Here is a 23786-nt window from a genome sequence, read left to right on the forward strand (position 1 = left end):
GACCGGGGCGCGAACCCGTGTCCCCTGCATCGGCAGGCGGACTCTCAACCACTGCGCCACCAGGGAAGCCCTGAGAGCTTGAAATGAGACTCATCCAAGAGGAGAAGTGCCGTAAGGGGAAGATCAACACTGGGTTTCAAAGACTTGGTGTGAAAAAAAGCGTGTCAAATACCTCATTAATAATTTTCAACATCTTGACTGCATGTTAAAATATAGTCAAATTAATATCACCTGTTTTTTTTTGTAGTGTGACTATAAGAAAATTTAAAATTGTATATGTGACTTGCATTCTATTTCTACTGGACGTCAACACGTCCTCTAGATTTACTGATTTTATTATATCTTTCTCCTTTCAGTTCTGAAGACTTCATGATGGGTTTGCCCTTCAGGACTGGTTTTGGTCATCTGGGGCTTAAGTCAGCTTTAAGCTACTAAGCTTACTGTACTTAGTTTATTTATCTAAGCGAGGGCTGTTCATACTCATTCAAGGAGGTGATGAGGAAAACCTTTTCTTTTGTCTGTTTAGCACCTGATTCCCTCAGAAATTAAATCTCATGGACAAGAACATGGTAGCCACCCTGCCCTGTGAGCCCACAGTTGATCTTTCCTATTAAATTGGGACGTGCACAGGCAGAGCTGGTAGGAAAAGAGTTCTTCATTTTTCTGCCCATGGGCTAGATATGGAATTCCAAGTTGCCTTTGAAATGTTTTAGGAAACAGTGCAGACTGTTCACCGACACTTTCATCTGCTAGAGGACCTAAAGCGTCAATTATACTGTAGTTTTCAGCAACCTCTTAAATGTCACGGATCCAGAAAGAAGTCACAGCCTCGACTATTGAGGAACTTGGGGCATTCAGGGGGAGGCAGACTTGCTGACCTATTAGGAAATAACGAAGACTGAGTAACTAGAGCCAGATTGTGTGGCTCAGCCTCTAAAATCAAAATAAAGCCAGAGAACGGGGGTGGGGGGGCGGGGGGGGGAGCTATATGGGCTGCATGTGTGGGGAAGACATTTTGAATGAAGGCTGTAGGCCTGGAGGGCTTAGTAGGTTGTAAATCGTTCTAAGGTGAAGGCTGTAGGTATAGGAAGAAATGGGCGTGACACTGCCAGGGGACACGTCTGGGAGGGATGGGGGGAGCCCCTGGGGACCAGTCACATGTAAGTGTAAGTGAGCTGGGGGGCAGGGATGGATGATAGGGGCCCGTAGCCTGGGCTTGATTCGGGGGAAGCTGATGCTGTGTTCTCGATGGGGCAAAACAGAGCTGGATGATGAAAACCCCAGGCTTATTGCTCTCAGGGACCACCAGAAATTTTCTCATCTCCTGTTTGCCTAAGTGTGGAAGTTGGTACATTGGCACAGTGTTAAAGCTATTCAGTATACAATTATGTAGCACCTACCTTTTGCCAGACACCTTATTTTTAAATAAACACATAATTCTAAAATAAATACAACGTTACATGATGGCAAGTACAGCTGTAGTTATCAATTTAAAGAAACATATTAAGCTCAGGATACTGTGAAAGGCAGGTGGATATAACAAAAATCTTAAAGGTTTTCATCTTCTGCATTACAGATGGGCAACTGAGGCTCCAGAGGCCCCAGGTCTTCACAGAGCAGGTTCATCTAAGAGTGGCGTGCAGGGTAGGATGGAAAATGGGGAGAGAGTGGCAAAGAGGCCAGTTAGCCAACTGTTTAGGGGTGAAGTGAAGACTCTTTAGGAGTCTTAGAAGTGGTGAGAATGGAGAGGAAACACGAGAGCCACTGGTTAGACCGTTGTTCAGGCAGCTGTTTCATGTGTCTGTTTATCTCTCTGTGTACTTGGTTGATCTGCGATGCTCATTTAGGGTTCAGACTCCTAGTGCGTCTGATTGTTCTGCTGGTGAGCGTGGGCAGATGCTGAGAGGTAACTCATGATCCAGTGCTGACATTTATTGAGCCTTAGAGTGGGCCACATCCTGTGCGATGTCTCTTTCTTTCCTCACAATAACTCCATAACGTATCTGCCGTTATTCCCCCTCTTGTACAGATGAGGGAACCAAGGTTCAGAGAGGTAAGGTAATTTACCAAAAGTCACACAGCTGGGAGTCAAATCCGAGTCTGGCTGACCTCAAAGCCTTTAGCCTTTGCATATACTGCCTCATCATTGATCGACTCTAATGACCTTTAACAGCATCTTCTGCTGTCTCTCACTTTTCTCCCTCATTTAACCTAGAGTGTGAGTTTCTGGAAGTTAGCTTAGAATTTGATTCCTTTCTCTAAGCATCAGAAACAACAGAAATTCACCAGCCCCTAAGCCCCATTTTTAACCCCTGTGCAGCATATTTTATGTATCTCATTCTATGGTTTATGTCATCATTAAAGTGGCTCTACTTGGCCCTTTAAAAAGCTAATTAATCACTAAATATAGACCACAAGTTGTTCTTTTCAACCCCCTGCGTGTCTCTTTCCCCCCATTGTGAGATGCCATCTGGTGCTATGAGCTCATGCTTTTTGCGTTCCTTTTCAGAGAGCCAGATTCATTGCTCTCTAAACCCGGAAAGCCAGTTCATTTCAAAGTTCGCATGCATGGCTTTGAAAAAATTTGCATCTAATGCCTCCTTGTGGATTTTCACAGTATCACTCTTCAACGTATCGCGTGGCATTTCTGTCTTTACCACCGTCTATGTATATATGTATACTCGTCTTTTTACCAAAAGGACTTAATTTGTCTTTGGCAAATTAAGCAACTAGAGGTCTTTTCTGGGGTGATTTTTGTCAAGTTTCATTTTGTCAGTTTTACATGTGTGCTGTAGGAAGCCAAAACTTAATAGTATACTTTACTCTTCGAATCTATTTGACTTTCTGCTTTAACCGTGGAAAAAGTGTTTAAGAATAAGGAAATAAAAGAGCTAATCGCAGGCCTCTGACACTACTGCTGATCTGTCCTTTACTCCATCTTTCTCTTCCAATTCTGCCTGAAGTCTCTAATCATCTTCCAAGGGAGTAGAGCACCGGGGCTGTAGAGCATTTTCTTGCAAACTCAAGAGAGAAGCTCTGGGTTCCTTACCACGCTCCCAGTCTTTGGGACCTTTGGGTTACTGCTTGTCACTCCAGTCCAGACCTTGTCACTCTTCCCACTTCCTTTTTCTTCTCATTTCAAGTTCTTGGCCATTTAAATTTAACCTGGGAGGCTACTGGGGAAGGAGAGGTAATTTGGTGAGGTGTGCGCTGCTTACCTCATTCCTGGCACACGTGTGGCGCTTTCCTGGGGGAGCAGGAGAGCACTGGGCTGGCCGGCTGCCCGCCTCCTTTCTGCTACTCTCTCTGTCCACTGGGATCACGCCTGTTCCCAGCAAGGGGCGGAGGAGGAGATGGGCTCTGAGAGTCTTAGCAATGATGTCAAGGGACCACATATTTCCCTAGCATAGGAGTTGGTGGAAGGCCAGCCCCGCTGAGTCCGAGAGGAGAATTTCTCCCCAGTCCAAACCCTGTCTCTAGCATTAAGTAGCTTCCATGAGATGCAGGAAGGATGAAGCCACTAAGTCAGCCACGAGCCAATCCAGTCTCCAAATAATGTGTGTTGAAAGGTATGGATAATGTACAAACAGAAGGCTCAGTTAGGTATCAGCTTTGTTTCCAAAAGAGCATATGTTTGTACTAAACTGAAAAAATTTGTTTTTCGCTTCAAACTGACAGTTCATTTACTAACTGCGGTTCTCGAATTTATGGTTACCGGGGGGGAAGGGTGGGGAGAGAGGGATAGATTGGGAGTTTGGGATTGACATGCACACCCTGCTATGTTTAAAATAAAATGCCTTTCCATGAAAAAAAAAAAAGCTGCAGTTCTCACTACCCACAGAATTAAGATGCATTTCTAAAAGCGTAAGGATTTCTAACTTTCCTGAGTGAGCATTATACAAAGTTTGGGTAACGCCATATATGTTAAAAGCTTGGTTATTGCTTTGCACTGTGGCCTTGGGCTAGTTACTTAACCTCTCTGAGCTTCAGATTTTTCTACCTGCCTAATGGAGCTAATAATACCTATTTCATATTTAGCTCATAGGGGATTTTGGTGAGTATCAAATGGGTTTTGTCAATGCTTTTTTTTTTTTTTTGTCATCTGTGAGGTGATTTCTGTGTTTTATTCTATCGATAAGGTATATTACATTAATTCATCTTCATATGTTGAACCAACCTTACATTCCTGGCATAAATCCCATTTGGTCGTGATGTACAATCCTTTTTATATGTTGCTGAATTCGCTTTGCTAGTACCTTGTTGAGGACTTCTGAATCCATATTCTAAGGAATATTTTGTAATATTCTTTTCTTGTGATACCTTTGTTTTTTGCATCAGGGCAATACTGGCCTTATACAATGATTTTGGAATTGTTCCCTCCTCATCTGTTTTTGTTTTTGTTTTTTTTGAAGAGTTTATGAAACATTGTTAATTTGTCTTTAAACATTTGGTAAAATTCACCAGCGAAGCTCTCTGGTCCTGGACTTTTCTTTGTGGGAATTTTTTTACTAAGTTAATTACTAACTCATTCTCTTTACTTGATATAGATCTGTTTAAATGTTCTATTTCTTCTTGAGTCAGTCTTGGTAATTTGTGTCTTTCTAGGAAGTTATCATTTAATCTGTTGTATCTAATTTGTTGGCATATAATTTTTTCACAGTATTCTCTTATACCACTTTTTATTTCTGTAAGACGGTTAGTAATGTCTTCTGTTTCATTCCGGATTTTAGTAACTTGAGTCTTCTCTCTTTATCTTAAATGGTCTAGATAAAGATTTGTCAATTTTATTAACGTTTTCAAAGAACCAAGTTCTGTTTTTTTAAATTTTCCTTATTTTTCTAGTCCCTACTTCATTTATTTCCACTCTAATTATGTAATCTCTCTCCTTCTGCTTTTTGGGTTTAGTTTGTTCTTCTCTTTTTAATTTCTTCAGGTGGAAAGTTAGGCTATTGATTTGAGACTTTCTCTTTTAATGTAGGCATTTGCAGGTATAAATTTCTCAGTAAGCACTGCTTTAGCTGCATCTTATAAATTTTCATATATTGTGATTTTGTTTTCATTAATCTCAAAGTGTTTTTAAATTTCCCTTGTGATTTGTTTTTGATGCATTGGTTGTTTAGAAATGTGTTACTTAATTTCCACAAATTTCTGAATTTCCAAAATTTCCTTCTGTTATTGATTTCTAATTTCATTGTATTGTGGTCAGAGAACATACTTTGTATGACTTTCTTTTAAATTTATTGAGATTTGTTTTATTGCCTAAAATATGGGGTATGCTGGGGAGTGTTCTGTTTGCACTTGAAAATTATGTATATTCTGCTGTTTGGTGGAGTGGTCTATAGATGTGTGTTTTGTCTAGTTGGTTTATAGTGTTGTTCAAATCTTCTGTTTCCTTGTTGACCTTCTATCTAGTTGTTCCACCATTATTGAAAGTGGAGTACTGAAGTCTCCAACTATTATTGTTGAATTGTCTATTTCTTCCTTTAATTCTGTCAGTTTTTTCAAGTATTTTGGGGCTTTGTTGGTAAGCGGATAAAATATGTTTATAGTTGTTATATCTTCTCAGTGGATTGACCTTTTTATCACTATAAAATGTCTTTCTTTGTCTCTAATAACACTTTTGGTCTTAAAGTCTATTTTGCCTGATGTTAGTATAGCTATTCTGTCTCTCTTTTGGTGACTGTTTTCATGGTATATCTTTTTCCATCCTTTTGCTGCCAACCTACTCGTGTCTTTGAATCTAAAGTGTGTCTCTAGTGGACATCACATAGTTGGATCATGTTATTTTGTCTATAATGCCAATCTCTGCTTTTGGTTGGAGTGTTTAGGTCTATTTATATTTTAGTCCATTTATGTTTACCTGTGTTGTAACATTACAAATGTTCTTTGTTTCTTCATGTGGATTCAGTTACTGTCCTTTCATTCAGCCTGAAGGACTCCCTTTAGTATTTCTTGTAGGGTAGGTCTGCTAGTGACACATTCTCTCAGTTTTTGTTTAACTGGAAATGTCTTCATTTTCCCTTCATTTCTGAAGGATAGCTTTGCTGAATAAAGAATTCTTGGTTGATAATCTTTCTTTCAGTGCTTTGAATATGTCATTCCACTCCCTTTGACCTTCATGTTTTCTGATGAGAAATCAGTTTCTAATCTTCTGAGGAACTCTTATATATGAAACATTATTTTTTTCTTGCCATTTTCAAGATTCTCTATCTTTGGCTTTCAGCAGTCTGGGTATGGATCCCTTTGAGTTTATCCTATTTGTACTTCATCAAACTTCTTAGATGTGTAGATTTATGTTTTTCATCAAATTTAGGAAGTTTTGTTTTTTTTTTTTTGTGGTACGCGGGCCTCTCACTGTTGTGGCTTTTCCCGTTGTGGAGCACAGGCTCCGGACGCGCAAGCTCAGCAGCCATGGCTCATGGGCCCAGCCGCTCCGCGGCATGTGGGATCTTCCCGGACTGGGGCATGATCCCGTGTCCCTTGCATCGGCAGGCGGACTCTCAACCACTGCGCCACCAGGGAAGCCCTAGGAAGTTTTTCACAACTATTTCTTCAAATATTCTTTTTGTCCCCTTTTCCCTCTCCTCCTTTTTGGGACTCCCATTATACTCCTCAGACTGGATAATCTCAATTGATCTATCTTCAAATTTGCTGATTCTTTTTTCTGCCTGCTCAAAATTTTGTTGAGCCCCTCTAGTAAATTTTTAACTTTCCATTATTATACTTTTCAACTTCAGAATTTCTATTCGTTTTTTTTTCTGTCTCTTTTCATACTTTCCATCACTTTACTGATATTCTCTATTTGGTGAGACATCATTCTCACACTTGTCTTTAGTTCCTTGGACATGGTTTCCTTTAGTTATTTGAACATATTTAAAACAGTTGATATAAAGTCTTGGGTAGGGACTTCCCTGGTGGTCCATAGTTGAGACTCTGTGCTTCCACTGCAGGGGGTGCAGGTTCGATCCCTGGTCGGGGAACTAAGATTCCACATGCCGCGCGGAAAGTCTTGGTTAGGCAAATCCAATGTCTGGGCTTCTTCAGTGATAGTTTCTATGGACTGACATTTTTCTTCTATGTAGGAGCCTTTTTCTGTGTATGTTTTATACTTTTTAATTGAAACTGGACATTTAAAATAATACAGCAACTCTGGAAATTAGATTCTCCCTCCTCCTCAGGGTTTGTTATTGTTTTTGTGTTGTTGTTTGACTCTACTGAAATAATTCTGTAAAGTCTGTATCTTTTGTCATATGTGGGCCCTGAAGTCTCTGCTTGGCTAGCTTAGTGGGACTCTAATGATTGGACAGAAGTGTTCTTAACTTCCTGGAACCAATAATTCCCCCAGTCTTTGCCAGTGGGCTCTGTGTGTGTGTTGGGGCATGTGTTCAACTCTACTTTAGCCTTCACTTCCTGCTTACACAGAGCCTCAAGGTTAGCCCGAGGATGAGTATCAAGTGGAATGACAGTTTTGAAAAACACAAATGAGAGCTATTAATGCAGTCTGTTATCTTTTATTATTCTCAGACCAGATCATTTGCTCTTTGTAAGCACAAGCATTTTCTGACTTATAAACACATAACTTATATGTAAACACCGAACTTATATGCCTTAGACCTCACAACCACTGCCAGGGGCCTATGTTGAAAAAACAAAGAGAATAATAAAAAGAGCTGTGAGCTTTTAGAGAATCTGTGGTTTCATAAGGAAAAAAAAAAAGCTTCCAGAAAAGCAGAGATAGTCTTGGGTAGTGTTTCTCAGCTGCCTGCATCAGCATTACTTGGGATGTTTTGTTTAAAGTCAGGTTCCTGGCTCCATCCCAAATCTTTTGAGTCAGAATATCTTGCGTTGGGTCCAGGAGTCTACATTTTAAACTAGCTCCCCAGGTGATTCTTATGCATACTGATGATTGAGAAACAAGGGAGAGATGATCCTGTAGGTTCCTTCACATCAGGGACTAAGTGGCTCATGATGTTAACTGTGCTCAAATACTAATCTCCCCTTTCAATGCCTGATTTTTTAAAAATTTCACTTTATTAATTACATTTACTCAAATTCCACCAATTAGAGATTTATTTGCATCTATGAGAATATTTTTTAACAGCTGCTAGAGTTAAAAGATTAACATTTACTCACAGCTCTTTTAAAATTAATCTAATCAGATTGCATTTATCCAAACAGCTGGCCAAGGTGATTTACAAGGAAAGAAGGAAGTTTTGTTTCATTTTAATTTGACAGGAAGATAGATACTTTCATGGGATTCAGAAGACTTTAGGGGAAAAATAGGCCTGTGTTAATTTATGCAATAAAAGCATGGATTGAGAGGGAAGGTAGGAGAAGATACTAGATAAAGCAGTGGGTACTTGCCCATTTCAAAATATTGTGCATACAACCAGAAAAGGGAGGAAAAAATTTCTTTCTCCTTTCTACTTTTAATATTACCCGTTGTCTTAGAACCTAGAATTCAGATCAGTAAAATGTGTATTAAGGAATTATATCAGCTGCTGTAGGGCTACTTAGGCTCTCATGGGCTGTCTAGAGACCTAATCACTATTTAAACCACCACGTAGAAGGCTCTTTATTGAAAAATGTCTTCCGGTTTCCAAATAACACACTTCCTGATATACTTTTTGATTCAGCCCATTTGAGAGTTTGAGGTTGGATCAGATTTGGATGCGTGAAATTTATCTGTGTTCAAATTCCAAGCTGATTTCTCCCAATCACCTGTATACTTTTAGGCCATTTCTCCTTGAGGAGTTTTGTGTTTAGTTAATACAAATTCAACATTGAAAAAACAATTAGGGGAGTTTAGATTCTTATCAAATTTAATACATTCAAAAATGAAACATGATTTTAAAAATTATTTCATGTTTTGGGTCTTTACTACTCTGACTTGTCTCTATTAATGAGAATAATCAAGAGATTCCTATCCCCTGCCCCTTCAACCCAGTTTAGGATGCATTATCCTGCCTTCAGTTTCCAGAATTCTATTACAAATGCACAGACTAGTAAATCACATTTCTTATTTCCTTCAAGGTATTGCACAACGATGTACAGCTATCAAGTACCACTTTTCTCAGCCGATACGCTTACGAAACATTCCTTTCAATTTGACGAAGACAATCCAGCAAGATGAATGGCACCTGCTTCGTGAGTATTTCTGGGAAAGGGTCAGAGAGGGTCAGGGAGGAAATGGTGTCTTTCTGAACAAACAGCATTCCCACCAGCCCTTTCAGATTTGGACTGAAAGATGCTGTGCTGATCCTATGTGGGCCTCTGGGCCCCATCCGATTTGGTCAGAGACTCAGAGAGTCATTTCACTGTGCCATGGTCACACCTGGTTTGCAGATCAGATGTGTGAGAGTCAGGCATGGGGCTTTGTGAGACAGTGCAGTGAGCGTGTCTGTCCTGGTGGCATCGGTATACAAGCCACCTCCTGAGTGCATTCTTTACCAAGCCATGTGGTACAAGGCCCTGATCTGGCACTTGTCTTAGTAAACCAAGGAGTCTATACCTTAGGTGTGTTCTTTTAGTTTTCTTTATCCAATATTCATTTTAGTTACTGTGTCTATCTCAGACCTTGGTATTTCTGCTAAAATATCTTTATGAGTGTATGTTGTAATTTTCTCAGAAGGTGTCCATTATCTCCACATCCCGATGGCAGGAACTATCTTTTTTACTGTCTGGAAAATGTGAAACTGTAGAAAGGATTGTGCAGTGTGACACCAAAGAGGACTGATATTTACCTGAAAACTGTCAATTCATGTTGCCTAGGGATAGATAATTCAGGAAAGCAAAAAACTAGGCCTAATCCTTTTTAGTGTTTACCCTAATCAGAGGTTGACATTGTCATTTCCAATGCAATCAACGCAAGGACTTCAGTGATCTTGTTTGGTGACCAAAGTCACTACAGGAAGCCAAGGAGAGTTTCATTTTGTAAAGTCAAGTCTCTCTACAGATCAAAGGGCTCTATTTTGAATCTCAAACATGTACATGGAAGCTCTTAAGATATTGCCCACAGCAGTGGTATAATATTATAAATATTATGATTGGCAAATTTAGGACTTGGAAAGTCATTGGCTAAAATGTGGTTTATTTCTGAGTAGTATGACTTCCTGAAAATTATTTCTTGCTGGCTGATCTTAATGGTCATTTCTCAGCAGATCTTAATTAGAGCCTTATCTAAGTATTCTTACATCTTAATTCTTTATGAGCATGTTTGGAGTTCTTTGCCTTAATCATCTATGCAGAAAGCCACATAGTCACTGGTTTTAGGCAAGAAAAGATCATCACAGGGTCCTGAAAAAGACCCTTATCTCTTTACTCTAAGAGTAAAGACAGCAAGACAGTACTGAGCATTCTCCTCTTAATCCTCTTTGAGGTTCTCATGGAAAGATGCTTTCAGCAGTCTCAGGCATGGCTTTTTCCAAGAAAGTCACACTTGGTGATCTGTACCATGTTTACCAGATAAGCTTAGCATATCCGGTACTAAGGCAAATCCCATGTGGATTATATCTGAACCCTGTGCCTTTTAATGGCCGTAGAAAATAAAACTTGAACCACAGGGAGTTTAGGAGGTTGTGAGAGAACGGTGACTGAGCTATGATTACACTGGATGTCTCAAAACGACTTACACCTTAATATTAAACAGCCCCTTTAAATGATCAGTGCCTGTGACCCCTAGCTCTGTGGTGGTCTACACTGCCCCTTCTAGGCTGCAATGCCCTGCTTCAGTTTAGATGCTCTGAGCTAGAAATGAGAAATTCCTTTAAAAGAAAGGGATGGACCACGTGTGACAAGGGCAAGAGTGAAAGCTACCGTGATCCACCCTGTACACATCATCCTGAGTTGCCAGAGGCCACAGGAACACACAGTGAGGTGGTGGCTGCCTGGGCACCTTTGCAGAGCAGCCCACGCTCACACAGCGGGCTGTGCCTCTGGTCTTGGCTCCATGTGTGTGAAGGTGTGCCCAGTCCACCTCGCCTAGACCTGTTCACTGGCTTCAGCGGCAGACTTATGTTTGGGATCTGTTGCTCTAAGAAGGATCAGAGAAATTTAGCTCACGATTTTTAAAATTAGCTTCATTCAAAAAAAAAAAAAAAAAAGAAGGAGGGAAATAGAAAGAAAAAGCAAAATAGCAGGAGGGTGGACAACTGGAGTGGAAGTGTACCCATACATCCAGCCAGTCCATCTCTTGGTTTGGCCTAGAAGGTGGGCCAGGGCCTGGGTTCCTGGCCCAGTGATCACAGTCGTGTTTTTGTGATAGACCAAACTTCTTGTGTGTACAGTGGGGCTTGGCCCACGGGAACAGCCTTTTCTTAACCTGGGTACTTGGGAGCTTGGGTTGTAGGGCCTATGTTTAAGGGAAGAGGGCCTTAATGAGTAGATGTCCTATATATGCATCTTGGGCCCTATTTCAGTTACAATTGCCTTCACTTTCTCAAATGCTTTTTGAAAATAGGCAGGAGGAAGCATAACTTAAAAATAAAGTAATTGGCATCCTTGGTGCGCAGGTAAAACCATATTTCACTATATCTCAGTTTTTAGTCTCTTTCCCCAAAGTCAGATTAATTACAGCCACTACAGTGGTGGTGACCTATGATTCTGTTGCTCTTTGGAGGATAATAAAGATCTTTTGCAAACCTTCCTCACTCTCAGTTTACTCAGTAACTTGTTACCTATTACCCTTGTTTACTCTGGTGTCTGCTGGTCTATTTACTGCTTCATACGGACTTCTCCATGGACTCAGGGAGGGTAGATGCTGACCCCTCAACTTGTTACACCCCATCTGTCCTCTTATGAAATACCTAGGAAGTTTATTTCCTAAATCACCGTGGCCCTGAAGACCCTACACCTGTCCATGTAATGTATTAGTTTTCACAACGTATACAAAGCTCTTCATTTTCGAACTTTCAATAACTCTCCTTCTTCTGCTTATTATTTTGAATGTTTGTGTTTTGAGATTAGATCTAAGAAGAATCACTGCTGGCTTCCTGGGCATGGCTGTGGCCGTCCTGCTCTGTGGCTGCATTGTGGCCATGGTCAGCTTCTTCTGGGAGGAAAGCCTGACCCAGCATGTGGCCGGACTCCTTTTCCTCATGACAGGTACGCGGAACACCTCTGACACCTCTCCCAGCAAAAGCAAAGGCCTCTCTGCAGGCAGCTAGCTTCACTTTGTTATCTCTCCATTAAATTTGTTTTCACTTGTGAGAAAAGCAACCAGAAGGTCATTTGGCTTTGGTGGGCAATACAGAATTTAAAGACAACAACAGTGTTAAAAACGCAGCCCTGATTTCCCCACTGTGGCCCGTTACAAGGTTAGATGGAAATGTCTTGGGTTTAATCTCCATGTGAGGCAGGTCTGATTTTTCTGTCCCATTCTTTCCTATTGTGCCCCTAACCCTGGCGTGGACTCTTGGCAAACATGGGCCATTGCTTCTCAGGAGCCCTCCAGGAGAGGGTGATAGCTCAGCACAGCCCATGCCTCTGGGCTGAAGGTCAACTCAAAGTCTATTTCTTAGTGATGGAGTCATTGGCGTCATTTTTACACACAAAACATTCATTCATTTCACTCCGCAGATATTTTGTGAGGACTTACTATGGACCGGGCACTTCTCTACATACTCAAGACACATAATGATTAAGGCAGACAAAATCCTTCTCCCTTTCTGTTGTGGGGAGACACAAATAATAATTTGTGATAGCGATAAAAGCCGTCAGGAAGATAAACGAGGTGGCGTAGGGGACCCTCTTCCACATAGGGAGTGTGCTGCGGGCAGGAAGGAACGGTGCCAAGGCCTAAGGCAGGGATGGCTTGACGTATGTGTTTCGAGCCACAGAGAGACCAGTGTGGCTGGAGAGCAGGGAAGGAGAGGACAGTGTCCCATGAGGTGGAGAAGCAGACAGTGGCTTGGATTTTAATCTAAGGGTGGTGGATTTTTTTAATCTCTGGAAGCCACCAGAAGGTTTTACGCCGGGGAGTGACTTGCTGTTAAATCAGGAGATTGGAAGAGGGTGTGTGGAGACACGACTATGGTCTTTTCGATTGTCGATTGTCGGGTGAAGAACATTTTTGTCTAAGAAGGAGTCAGCAGCTGAGTTGATGGCTGAAATTGACTGCAGGTGGCTGCGGAGAAGAAATCTTTCCTCCTGCTTTTTCCCAGAAAATTGTGTCTGTGATTAGTGGATGCCAAGTTAACAGTTTCACAGAGTACGCTGAGCATCAGAGTAATAGTACTCTAGATGTGTAGCCGTTTTGAATAAGCTCATTTGTGCTTCTCTGGAGTTCTGTTACTCAAGCGACCACGACTGGGGTTTCTAGCACTGCTCACTGGCATGGTCATTCACTCAAGCCCGTGTTCACTGGAGGCTGCAGCACCCCTCGGTGACTGGCACCGTTTTCTCTGTCTTTCAGGGCTGACAGGTAGGTGGTGCTTTGCCTTCTGGTTGGTCAACCAGTCAGCTTCTGTAACCTAGTTCACAGACAGAGGTCCTTCCTTCCTTCTAAGTCCTGTCGGCCCCTTTCCGACCCCATGAGATGGCGCTGTAACCAGCAGTGACCTGGAATAACGGATGATCATTGTAAGCATCCCGACAGAGCATTCAAAAAAACCTGGCCTTTGAATAATTCTTAGCAAAAAAACAACTTAAGTTTTCCAGACTTGGGTGAATACACAGAGGCTGCAGGACTGTAGCCCAGGGAAGCTAGAATTCTAGTTTCTGAGGTTTTGGAGGAGGATTTGAACCTTCAAGACCAGCCATTGGGAGGGTGCCTGCCTAAAGGATTCATTAAAATCCAAAGTGTAGGGACTTCCCTGGTGGTCCAGCGGTTAAGACTCCACGCTCCCAATGCAGGAGGTCCAGGTTCGATCTCTGGTCAGGGAACTAGATCCCACATGCCACAACTAAGAGCCTGCACACAGCGAAGACCCGGCACAGCCAAATAAATAAATGAATAAATATTAAAAAAAAAAAATCCAGGGTGTAGAATGAACGGGTGAGGGTGTCAAAGAATCAGAGAGGTCTGTGCTGCCCAGGGGATTTCTTTAAGCTTAATGGTCATGAAATATCTCCCCCCATTTTCTTCCCTTCCTTAATTAGTTGGGCCCCCGTTTTTCTAACTCTTGTCCTCATATACATCAAAGAAGTATTCACAACCCCCCCAGCCCTGGAAAGGCCCCACAGAGCATCCTCAGGAAAATGAAAGGAGCTGAGGGCCAGACAAAAGCCTCAGTAGTAGTAGGTTTTAAAGGACCCTTGTAATGTGGGTAATGCATGAATAATTTAGGATGCTCTTAGATATCAAACAATTGTTGGCATGAAAATAAATCACAGGACCATAAAAGTCAGGCTCAGTGAGCGTTTCTTGGGAGGCAGAGCGGCTGGTTTGGTTTTAAATGAAAGGAGGGTGGGGGTTCAGTCTTGCATTGGCTCAGAGGAGAGCTAGGAGCTGAGTTTCCTAAGCCAGCCCCACCTTCCCCTGCTCAGCCCTCATTCCTGAGCCATCTGTGTAACTCTGGGCCAGACTGACTCAGGGCTCAGCAGGATTTATCATCAAAAGCCCCTGTGCAACTGTTAAAAACAAAACAAGCAGAACAATAGCCGTAGTAGCAAAAACCCATTGCAACCCCAAAACACCCTAAACTTATAAACTTGAAGTTTGATGACCAGTCCGGAAGGGTGGACAGACCTACCACATAACACTGGCTTTTTTTTTTTTTTTTTTTGCTTTTGGCTGCCCAAACAACATTTTTTTTTGGAATAAAGGGAAAACCCACTTATAGATCTCACCATCTGAAAAATTAGTTGGTAAAATATTTTCCTTATCCTGGACCAAATCTTGACCAAGTCTTTGTCTCACGAAAAACAACAACAAAAGGGAGAGAAGTGGCTGTGGTTCTAAAAGTGTAGCTCAGGGCATCCTTGTGATGGAAATGGTCTGTGTCTGGACTGTGATGGTGGCCACATAATCTGCACACATGGTGACATTCCGTGGAACTAAGTGCACACACACACAAGTGAGTGAGTGCATGTAAAAACGGTGAAATCGGAATAAGGTGGATGGATTGTATCATCGTAAGTTTCCTGGTTGTGCTATTATACTAGAGTTGTGCAAGACGTTAGTATTCGGGGAAATTGGGTGAAGGGTATACAGGATCTCACTGTTATCTCTTTCAACTGCATGTGAATCTACAATTATTTCAAAATAAAAATTTAAAAGAAAAAAACAACAACAACAACAAAGGAAAGAAAAAATGTTTGCCACCATCATCACATGGAAAGTATTGAATATTTTGTTTTCTGGGCTTCCATTTATCATCATACCGTAAGCATTCCCGGTGGCCTTATATTGTTCTGTGTTCGGTTTTTAATAGCTTTTAATAGCTGCACGTTCTTCCATGGAGTAGATTTGCTGCGTTGTGTTCCCTTACTGTGGGATTTAGGGAGGTTTGTTTCATTTTTGCTACTACAAATAATCCCTTTCTATTTCCTTTGTAAACACCGAGATAACTATGTTAATCCATTGCATGAGATAAATTAGCTGTAGGACCTTCCCACATAGCAGCAGGAGACGAGAGCAAATAAGAGTTAAAAGAATTGATTTTAATGAAGCAGAAGTGTCTTCAGCAGTCTTAGTCGGCATCACCCCACAGATTTTTGATGCTAAACTTAGCCTCTTCTAAGGCGCTAGCATCTTCATTCTCTACCTGAATTTATTAGCCAAACCTTCAATGAAGATCATCAGTGATGTGACAGTTTGAGATGTTAAAATGGAAACTTGGAAACAATCTCTCTCCGTATGCCTTATTGCATACTGACAGCTCTTGATTACCTGCACGTGGAGCAGCCCGGCTGCTGTCACTTCCCATCCCTAATTCCCTGGGGCCTCCCAAGGGGTCCTCCAGCAGGGCCAGGGGCACAGAGCCTCAAGTGTAGCCTTTTGACCTCATGTCCTCTGAAGTTACACACACACACATCGTCACGGAGGCATATCCAGAGGACTAAGGGAATCCCAACAGTGAGAGGCTGCCCTTTACCAGACCCCACTGCCTCCAGGCACTGCGAGTGAGTATTTCCATCAGCTTTAAATGATGCATTCTATTAGATTGCCGTTGTGCTAGTATGATGATTATCATTTGTTAGAAACATAAATATTTAAAAAGGTTAATTTAGTCAATGCAAATATTTTTAAATACAATTTTTACGTCTCCGTAGTAGTGTTTTAATTACCTTTTAATATACTGGGAGTCTCAAAAATTGGATAAAGCTTGGTCCTCCCTTGATGGGGGCCTTCATTCCCCTTCATAGGCTGTGCCCTGAGTGGCCACTGCCGAAGAGGCAGGGCCTTCGGGACAGTAGAGAAAGAAGAGACAGCCCAGGCTGCCCCAGCAAAGCTCCAGGACCGGTAACACCCGCGCTAGGCCACCCATTGTTTTACTTCAATACATTCAAATTAAAACAAAGACTCCTCTGTAGGTGTATTGAATTCTCTAGGGTATCCTGACCTAAAACTACAGGTCCTTAATGCCGTATCTGAAGCCCTTGGGACCAGGTGCATTTTGGAATTCAGGATTTTTTTTTTTAATTTATTTAATTTATTTATTTTTGGCTGCCTTGGGTCTTTGTTGTTGAGCGCGGGCTTTCTCTAGTTGCGGCAAGCGGGGGCTACTCTTTGTTGTGGTGCGCAGGCTTCTCTTGCTGCGGAGCATGGGCCCTAGGCGCATGGGCTCAGTTGGTGTGGCTGACGGGCTCTAGAGCGCAGGCTCAGTAGTTGTGGCGCACAGGCCTAGCTGTTCCGTGGCATGTGGGATCCTGGACCAGGGCTCAAACCCCAGTCCCCTGCACTAGCAGGTGGACTCTTAACCACGGCACCACCAGGGAAGTCCCTGGAATTCAGGATTTTTAAGTTTTATTTTAGAAAGGGAATATAGTGCATGTATTCTATATTATCTAACACCCTGAGCAGGGTCTGAAATCAAGTATACATTAACATTTCTGCAGCCAAACACATGAATATTCACACTAGGTGGGATCAATAAGGACTATAAATAGCCTATGTCAGGCCAGATTTGCCGGTCTGTGAGATTGCTGCAATCTTTCGGAAAAAGATCGGATGTTTTTCGGATTTAGTTAATTGCAGATTGTGGGTCTTGTATTTGATTTTTTTAAAAAGTGTTGTCTGTCTCTATTAGTCCTGCCCAGTCATTTAGTTAAGGCATCTTAGCAATGGCTTTTTGAGCAATCTGTGTGAAAAGTAGCTTGAGGCGGTTTTTTTCTGGAATTGCAAAGAGGCCAGAATGATGGGCAGGCCATCTTTTAAAGGAGTGAAAAAAAAAAAAAATCAGTGTTTATGTCTTTGGGTGTTGCAGCTATGTTATTTATCAAGCAGGCTAACCAGGGTGAAGCAACTTCCACCCCTTTCCGCCTTTCAAGCACATCAAAAGAGGATGGTCAAAAGAGTGAGCCGTTACCCTAACTACACCATACCAGCTGGCCATAGGCAACATGAAGTTTAGGGAAGGAAATTAGGTTGATGATCTGGGATGGCAGCATAAATTTATTTCTCTTCTGATCCAAAAATATCCTTTCCGTTCTTGTAATTCTGTGATATCACTGTATCTTCTAATGAAGAACTTTGGCAGAACACCTTTTAATATTTTATAAGAAAAGTCGCTGCATACAGTGCTCTTCAGAACAAGTAGTTACTCACCCTCTTGAAGATGCTACCAGCAGTAGCCAGGACTGAGTTTGGGACTTATAAACCCCTCTCCCCTGGCGCCACCAGCTGGGCTGAAGCGTATCAGTGGTGGTAGCCCAAGGGAACTCCTGGCTGGTCAGGGGAGAAGCGAAAGGGAAGGAAATGTCTAAGAGAAGAAGGGAGGAAAGGTGACCTCTCTCCTCGTGGCTTTTCAGGAATGACCATTAGATTCTGAACTTTTGAAATGCAAGGCTGGTACCTTATCTTTCCATACCCTCATCCCATATCTTGCATTAACTAGATTGCTACTGACAAGAAAGCAGCATTATCTGAAATAACTTGCCATCTAGGTAAATCCTACAGGAGGTAATTTAGAATGAACTGGTTCTTAGGTGTGTAGAACTCACTGTATTGCAGAACTCAGTTTTCTTAAGCAGGTTTTGCACACTCCATGTCCTCAGTGCTATTAGGCTCCATGTGGAACTTACAGGAAGTCCAGGGCTCTCTACTCCTTTTCCCTGATACGCATGCTGGAAAGTGAGTGGAAAGAACACTTGGGGTTCCTGATCACATCAGCGTCAAAGCAATGATGGCTGTGACCATCAAGAACTCATTCAACTTAACTACCTCTAAGATAATCAGAACTGGGTCTGGAACATAGTAGATGCTTATAAATAATTCTTGAATAACTGATTAAATAACACTTAAAATAGTAAAATCTTGCTTAGGCCTGTAAAAGGGATGGAAATATACTTCATACATTGATCATACACACAAACTCTCTCTCTCTCTCTCTCTCTCTCTCTCTCTCTCTCTCTCTCTTTCTCACACACACACACACACACACACACACACACACACACACACACACACACACGGACCTTAATCTCAGAGTTTTAGCCTCCAGAATTGTGATAAAGTAAATTTCTGTTGTTTCAGCCATCCAGTCTGCTGCTACTTTGTTAAGGCAGCCAGAGCAAACTAATACACATGAGGACTGTAAGACATGCATATGGAACTAAAATAGAATTCCGCAGGATCAAAATTGACCTATGACTACTAATCTAGCTACAACAGAGATGTCTTCATCCTTTAAACACTTTTCCTTAGTGTCTTCAAAGTTAGAAGGGTTTTTCTTTCCCCTTATTAAGATATCTTGAATGGGTTAGGCCTCTTTTACAAAAGCTAGTTGCATACATTGGAAACACTGCTTTGTCTCCTCTCCCTACATTTCTCTGTAATAATCAAACAGCCCTGCCCATCCCACAGATAACAGCTATGGCAGCTATGTATTTGCAAACTTCCTTAGATATGTGAGGGTCCAGAAAGGGGAAATTCTTAGATATGCTCTTTGGTTCATCTTTGCTTTTCTCTCACTCAGAACTACTTCAAGAGCATCTTGGAGGGAGAAAAAATGTTCTTGGAGAGCAGTCTCTGGGGACATTTGTGGGAAGGGGAGGGGCAGACATCAGGCATATTTATGGGCTCACGTAACCTCCTCCACCCCTCCATCTCAGCTGAGTGAGTAAAGGCAGAAGGAAATAAAGATTTTCATCAAGGTTTGGCGATGCCCTAATCCTAAAAGAACTTAAGTGACACAGAGATATATATAATATTTCAAGATAAAATAAATACAAATAAGGGATCAAAATAAGACAAAGGAGCAATCAGGTTTGCAGGGCAAGATGGATCCAAGGGTGAGATTAGTAGCCAAAAAGCATGCCATGAAGTCCCCAATTTTTGCCCCTGGGGGGCCACTAATTTAGCTTTAGGGGAGTTTCAGCTCTGGCAACTCGGTCAAAAAAAGACATTCTATTAGTGACATCGTTCACAGTGTCCATGAGGTAAGCACAAACTAAGTGCCCTGGGAAAGCACAACTACTCATGACACTCAGGGCATAGAAAGTCATCCTGAGGTTAAATCCTCAGGTTAGGTTTTTCTTATCTTTTTCTATTCAGTATGAACTGGTGTTGTTATGCTAAAATTCATTTCACCAAAAGCAATTTTATGGAGTTGGCAGGGGAGAGGTGCTAATAAAATCAATGTTTAGTATAAAATCAAAAAGAGTATGTTCAGAAAGAAAAATCCATGACGTTCAATTTTTTATTTAGCTGCATAATACCAAGTACTAGATTCACTAGGAAATTTTGGGAAATGGCCTTGCTCAATGCCATATTATGGAATAACAGAGTCACAGAAATTTGACACTGCAAGGGACTTCAGGAACCAAATCCCCCATTTCTTTTTCCCCTAGATGAAGCTCAGAGAGATTAGGTAATTTCAAGGTCACACAGTGATTAGATGTAGAGCTGGGGACCAGAATATATATATATTTATATAATATATATATAATATATATACTATATAAATATATATATATTTTATATATATGCATATATATCTGCATCCCAGCCCAATGCATTTGGACACGAAAGTATGCTTAAGAGTCTTAGTTTGAATTCAAGCTTTCAGAGGTCATTAAAACTACGTTACTGGGCTTCCCTGGTGGCGCAGTGGTTGCGCGTCTGCCTGCTGATGCAGGGGAACCGGGTTCGCGCCCCGGTCTGGGAAGATCCCACATGCCGCGGAGCGGCTGGGCCCGTGAGCCATGGCCGCTGAGCCTGCGCGTCCGGAGCCTGTGCTCCGCAACGGGAGAGGCCACAACAGAGGGAGTCCCGCATACCACAAAAAAAAAAAAAAAAAAAAAACTACGTTACTGGTAAACAGCTTCACTTTTAGGTATTCAGCTGTGTGCAGACAGTTAAATGCAGAAGAGTTGTTTTTCCTGTGAACAGGTTATTGTTCTGTTATTCTATTTTACCTCTTGATACTCCAGAGATCAGATTTTTCTAACTGCCTTATTGTTCTATTACCAGCATTCATTATAAGGACCTTGTTATATATAAACACCGTCTTTGTTTTGGCCACTGAAAGCATTCACGTAGATGTAAGAACATTTGCTGTTCCCAAGGTTTGAAAACAGCAGAGGAGTATTCTGGTTTTGACTGTGCCATTCCTTTATGAAAGAATTATTTCCATCATGATCTTCCTTTGGAGAACTCAAAAAATGATGTGTTTACCATAATAATTTGGAGCAAGAAGTCAGAAAACAAGATTTTATCCTTTTTAGAAAAACAGAATCACTTTAGAGTCTAAAAGTAGAATTAGGCAAAGAGTAGGAGAGATCAAATCACCTCAGATCAAGTGTCCTTTTAATTTAAAACATTTCTAAATGCACACTTGGAAAAGGATTCAGGCAATGTGTTCTTATGTGATTTGAGTGCAGGCAGAATTCTGGCACTTAAAAATGACGTTAAGGAAAAGAAAATGGCATTAAGGTGATCTTTATTTCCTCCCAGTTGCTGCCTGCTCTGAGTTTGTTTTTCTGCTAGTGTTTCTGATCCCAAAAGCTCTATTAAAAAGGGGTGTGGAGATCTGTTACTTTTAGCCCTCTCCTTTCAGTTCCCAATTCTGTGTCTCTGTTTCCTATGGAGATGCTGCGTAGATCCCTAAGGTTACCAAAGCAATTTTTCAGCAAATGGTTGTAACCTCCATTGTACACAGGGGTGAACCAAAGTATGAAAAAGACATGTGTAGAACTCGGAACCAAATGGAACATTCTGATGCTTGACTGGGTGCCAGTTTTTATATTTATTACCCACCTTCAGCTCAGCAACTGCCTCATTGTGATCCCATGCTCACCCAAAAGGAGCAGCCTTGGGGGTCCACTGTGATGAAATAGAAGCATCTACATCCTTGAGGAGTAAAAATCCGGTGTTTTGGGCTTTTGAAGCATTTTTATCAGAATGCTGATTTTAGTGTTCTGAAAGGACAATTGTATATAACGTGTTGGTATAAAAAAGTAAAATTTTGGGTCTGTTCATTTTCCTTAGGCTACCTAAGCTACCTGCATTCTGAGTGGTTGAATTATAGATCTCCTATATATGATGTCAGCTATTTTACGACAATTCCAACATCCTGGATTTAATTTATATTATTTAAAATCTTTTTATCCATTCATTAAAAAAAAAAAAGATTTTTGAGGCCCTAGAATGTGCCAGGCTCTGTGCCTTAAAAAAAACTTATAAAAATTCATTTACGATATTATCAGGCAACATGATAAATACTAATGATAATGGTAATTGAAAAAGAAAGACTTGGTATGATGATTGCAACTGTCTAAAACTGTGTCAACTCAGGTAAAGAACAAAGGGAAATGAAAATTGTTTGTATTAGGTTTGAGTGATTATAGATTTTTTTCCTTAAAAATAATTAAAATTTCTACTACGTTGTTTTTAAGAATAAAAAAATAAATTCAAATATACATACCAATTTAATTGAGATAATTCAGAATAATTCAAGTTATCAGAATTTTCCCATCTTTTTCACTCCTGTATCTCCAGAACTTAGCATACAGTCTGGCACATAAAGGTTTTGCCAATGTTTGTTGAATGAAGTAACTCAAGTGAAAGAATTGTCAATCCTTTATTAATTTGGATTCATCATCTCATCTGTTGATCTGATGTTCACGAAGGCCTGTCTGGCATTTGCCTTGTAGCAGGCAAAACTGTAACCCATCACCCTGCTCTCTTTGTATTATTTATAGGAATATTTTGCACCATTTCCCTCTGCACTTACGCCGCCAGCATCTCCTATGATTTGAACCGGCTCCCGAAGCTAATTTATAGCCTGCCTGATGATGTGGAACACGGCTACAGCTGGTCTATCTTTTGTGCCTGGTGCAGTTTAGGCTTTATTGTGGCAGCTGGAGGTCTCTGCATCGCTTACCCATTTATTAGCCGGACCAAGATTGCACATCTAAAGTCTGGCAGGGACTCCACGGTATGACTGTCCACACTCAAGTCCACTGCTTGGTGGCCCGTCCACAGTGCGGACGACCCTTGAAGGGGACGGAGCAGAGTTTGAGTCAGGATCCCAAGCACAAAATCGGTCTTTTACATTCCAGCCTGTTGCCTGCCAGCCCCTTCTGGATGACTGATGTCAAATCATGCAAAACCTCCATACCTTTCTAAGGACAAGACTACTGTGGATTCAAGTGCTTTAATGACTATTTATGCTTTGACTGTGAGGACTAGGGAGCAGTGCCATGGAACATTTGTGGGTTTAGAAAAAGAGAAAACCGCACTGGAAAAATTTGTATGATTGCCATTTATTTCATTAAGTTTGTACATAACAATTACCCGAGAGTCATTTCTATTTGCAAAAGGATTCATGACAAAGCGAGTATAATTTTCTTGTCGTTGTACCATGCCTGTTAAATTTAATGCAGCACCTTCAGAACTTGTCCTAATGGTGTCTTGTTGTGTCAGCACCAAACATTTGTGCATTATTTGTGGATGTTTTTTGTCACAGGGAGATTCTTCTGTTGCCTTATTTATTTTTAATTGAAGTCTCTTCTCCATCTTTGTACTGGAATCAAAATCATAAGAGAAACAGATCAACCATGGAAGAGCTAACCTGTAATGCTATGCAGTATTGTTAGAAGTCCTATCTGTCGTTCGACCTGTCTCTTTATGTTAACTGGATTTCTGCATTAAATGACTGCCCCCTTGTTAATCTGGGTGTGTTTTCCTGTCTTTCTGCCGCGGCAGTAGGTCTCCCTAGCCATTCGAACAGGTGAGAACTCTTTGTTTTTAAGAGACTTGCTTCATCTCAGTTAGGTTGGTCATTTTTATTTACCTTTTGTAGTAATCACACACATGCTCTTGACAATAGAGATCATTTTCCAAGCTTCTTTTAAAACCTTACCATAGGATTTTGAGTTTTCTTCTCTCCCTCTTCATCTCTGTTTACCATCTGCCTGGTATTTAGCCACTGATAAGGATTCACAGTCTCTGGCCTTATCCTTGGACCTCCTACCCCAGTGGGTTTCAGCCTTGGCTGCACATCTGATCACCTGGTTAATCATCTTCAACTGTACCTGAACTGGGCCCCTCCCCAGACCAATTGACTTAGAATGTCTGCAGCTGGGCCTGGGCTTGAGTATTTTTCAAAAAAAAATCTCATAATTCTGATGTTCATTTGGGATTTAGAGCCACTGTACTGGGTCAGAGCTACAGTTATCTCCTT

General features: G+C 41.3%; 1 protein-coding gene across 13 annotated transcripts in view; it reads left to right on the forward strand.

Annotated features, from left to right (window-relative positions):
* TMEM178A (transmembrane protein 178A) overlaps positions 1 to 22554 on the forward strand; it is a 262811-nt gene extending 240257 nt beyond the window's left edge. For all 13 annotated transcript variants that reach the window (XM_055089139.1, XM_055089138.1, XM_055089137.1 and 10 more), the window contains 3 exons: positions 9034 to 9147; positions 11965 to 12102; positions 22303 to 22554. In XM_055089139.1, the coding sequence (XP_054945114.1) occupies positions 11997 to 12102; positions 22303 to 22544 (348 nt within the window). In that variant the 5' untranslated portion in view covers positions 9034 to 9147; positions 11965 to 11996 and the 3' untranslated portion in view covers positions 22545 to 22554. The remainder of the gene's footprint in view (positions 1 to 9033; positions 9148 to 11964; positions 12103 to 22302) is intronic.
* The last annotated feature ends 1232 nt before the right edge of the window (positions 22555 to 23786 follow it).

This window comes from Physeter macrocephalus, chromosome 12 (assembly GCF_002837175.3).
Source record: "Physeter macrocephalus isolate SW-GA chromosome 12, ASM283717v5, whole genome shotgun sequence".
Classification (NCBI taxonomy): domain Eukaryota; kingdom Metazoa; phylum Chordata; class Mammalia; order Artiodactyla; family Physeteridae; genus Physeter; species Physeter macrocephalus.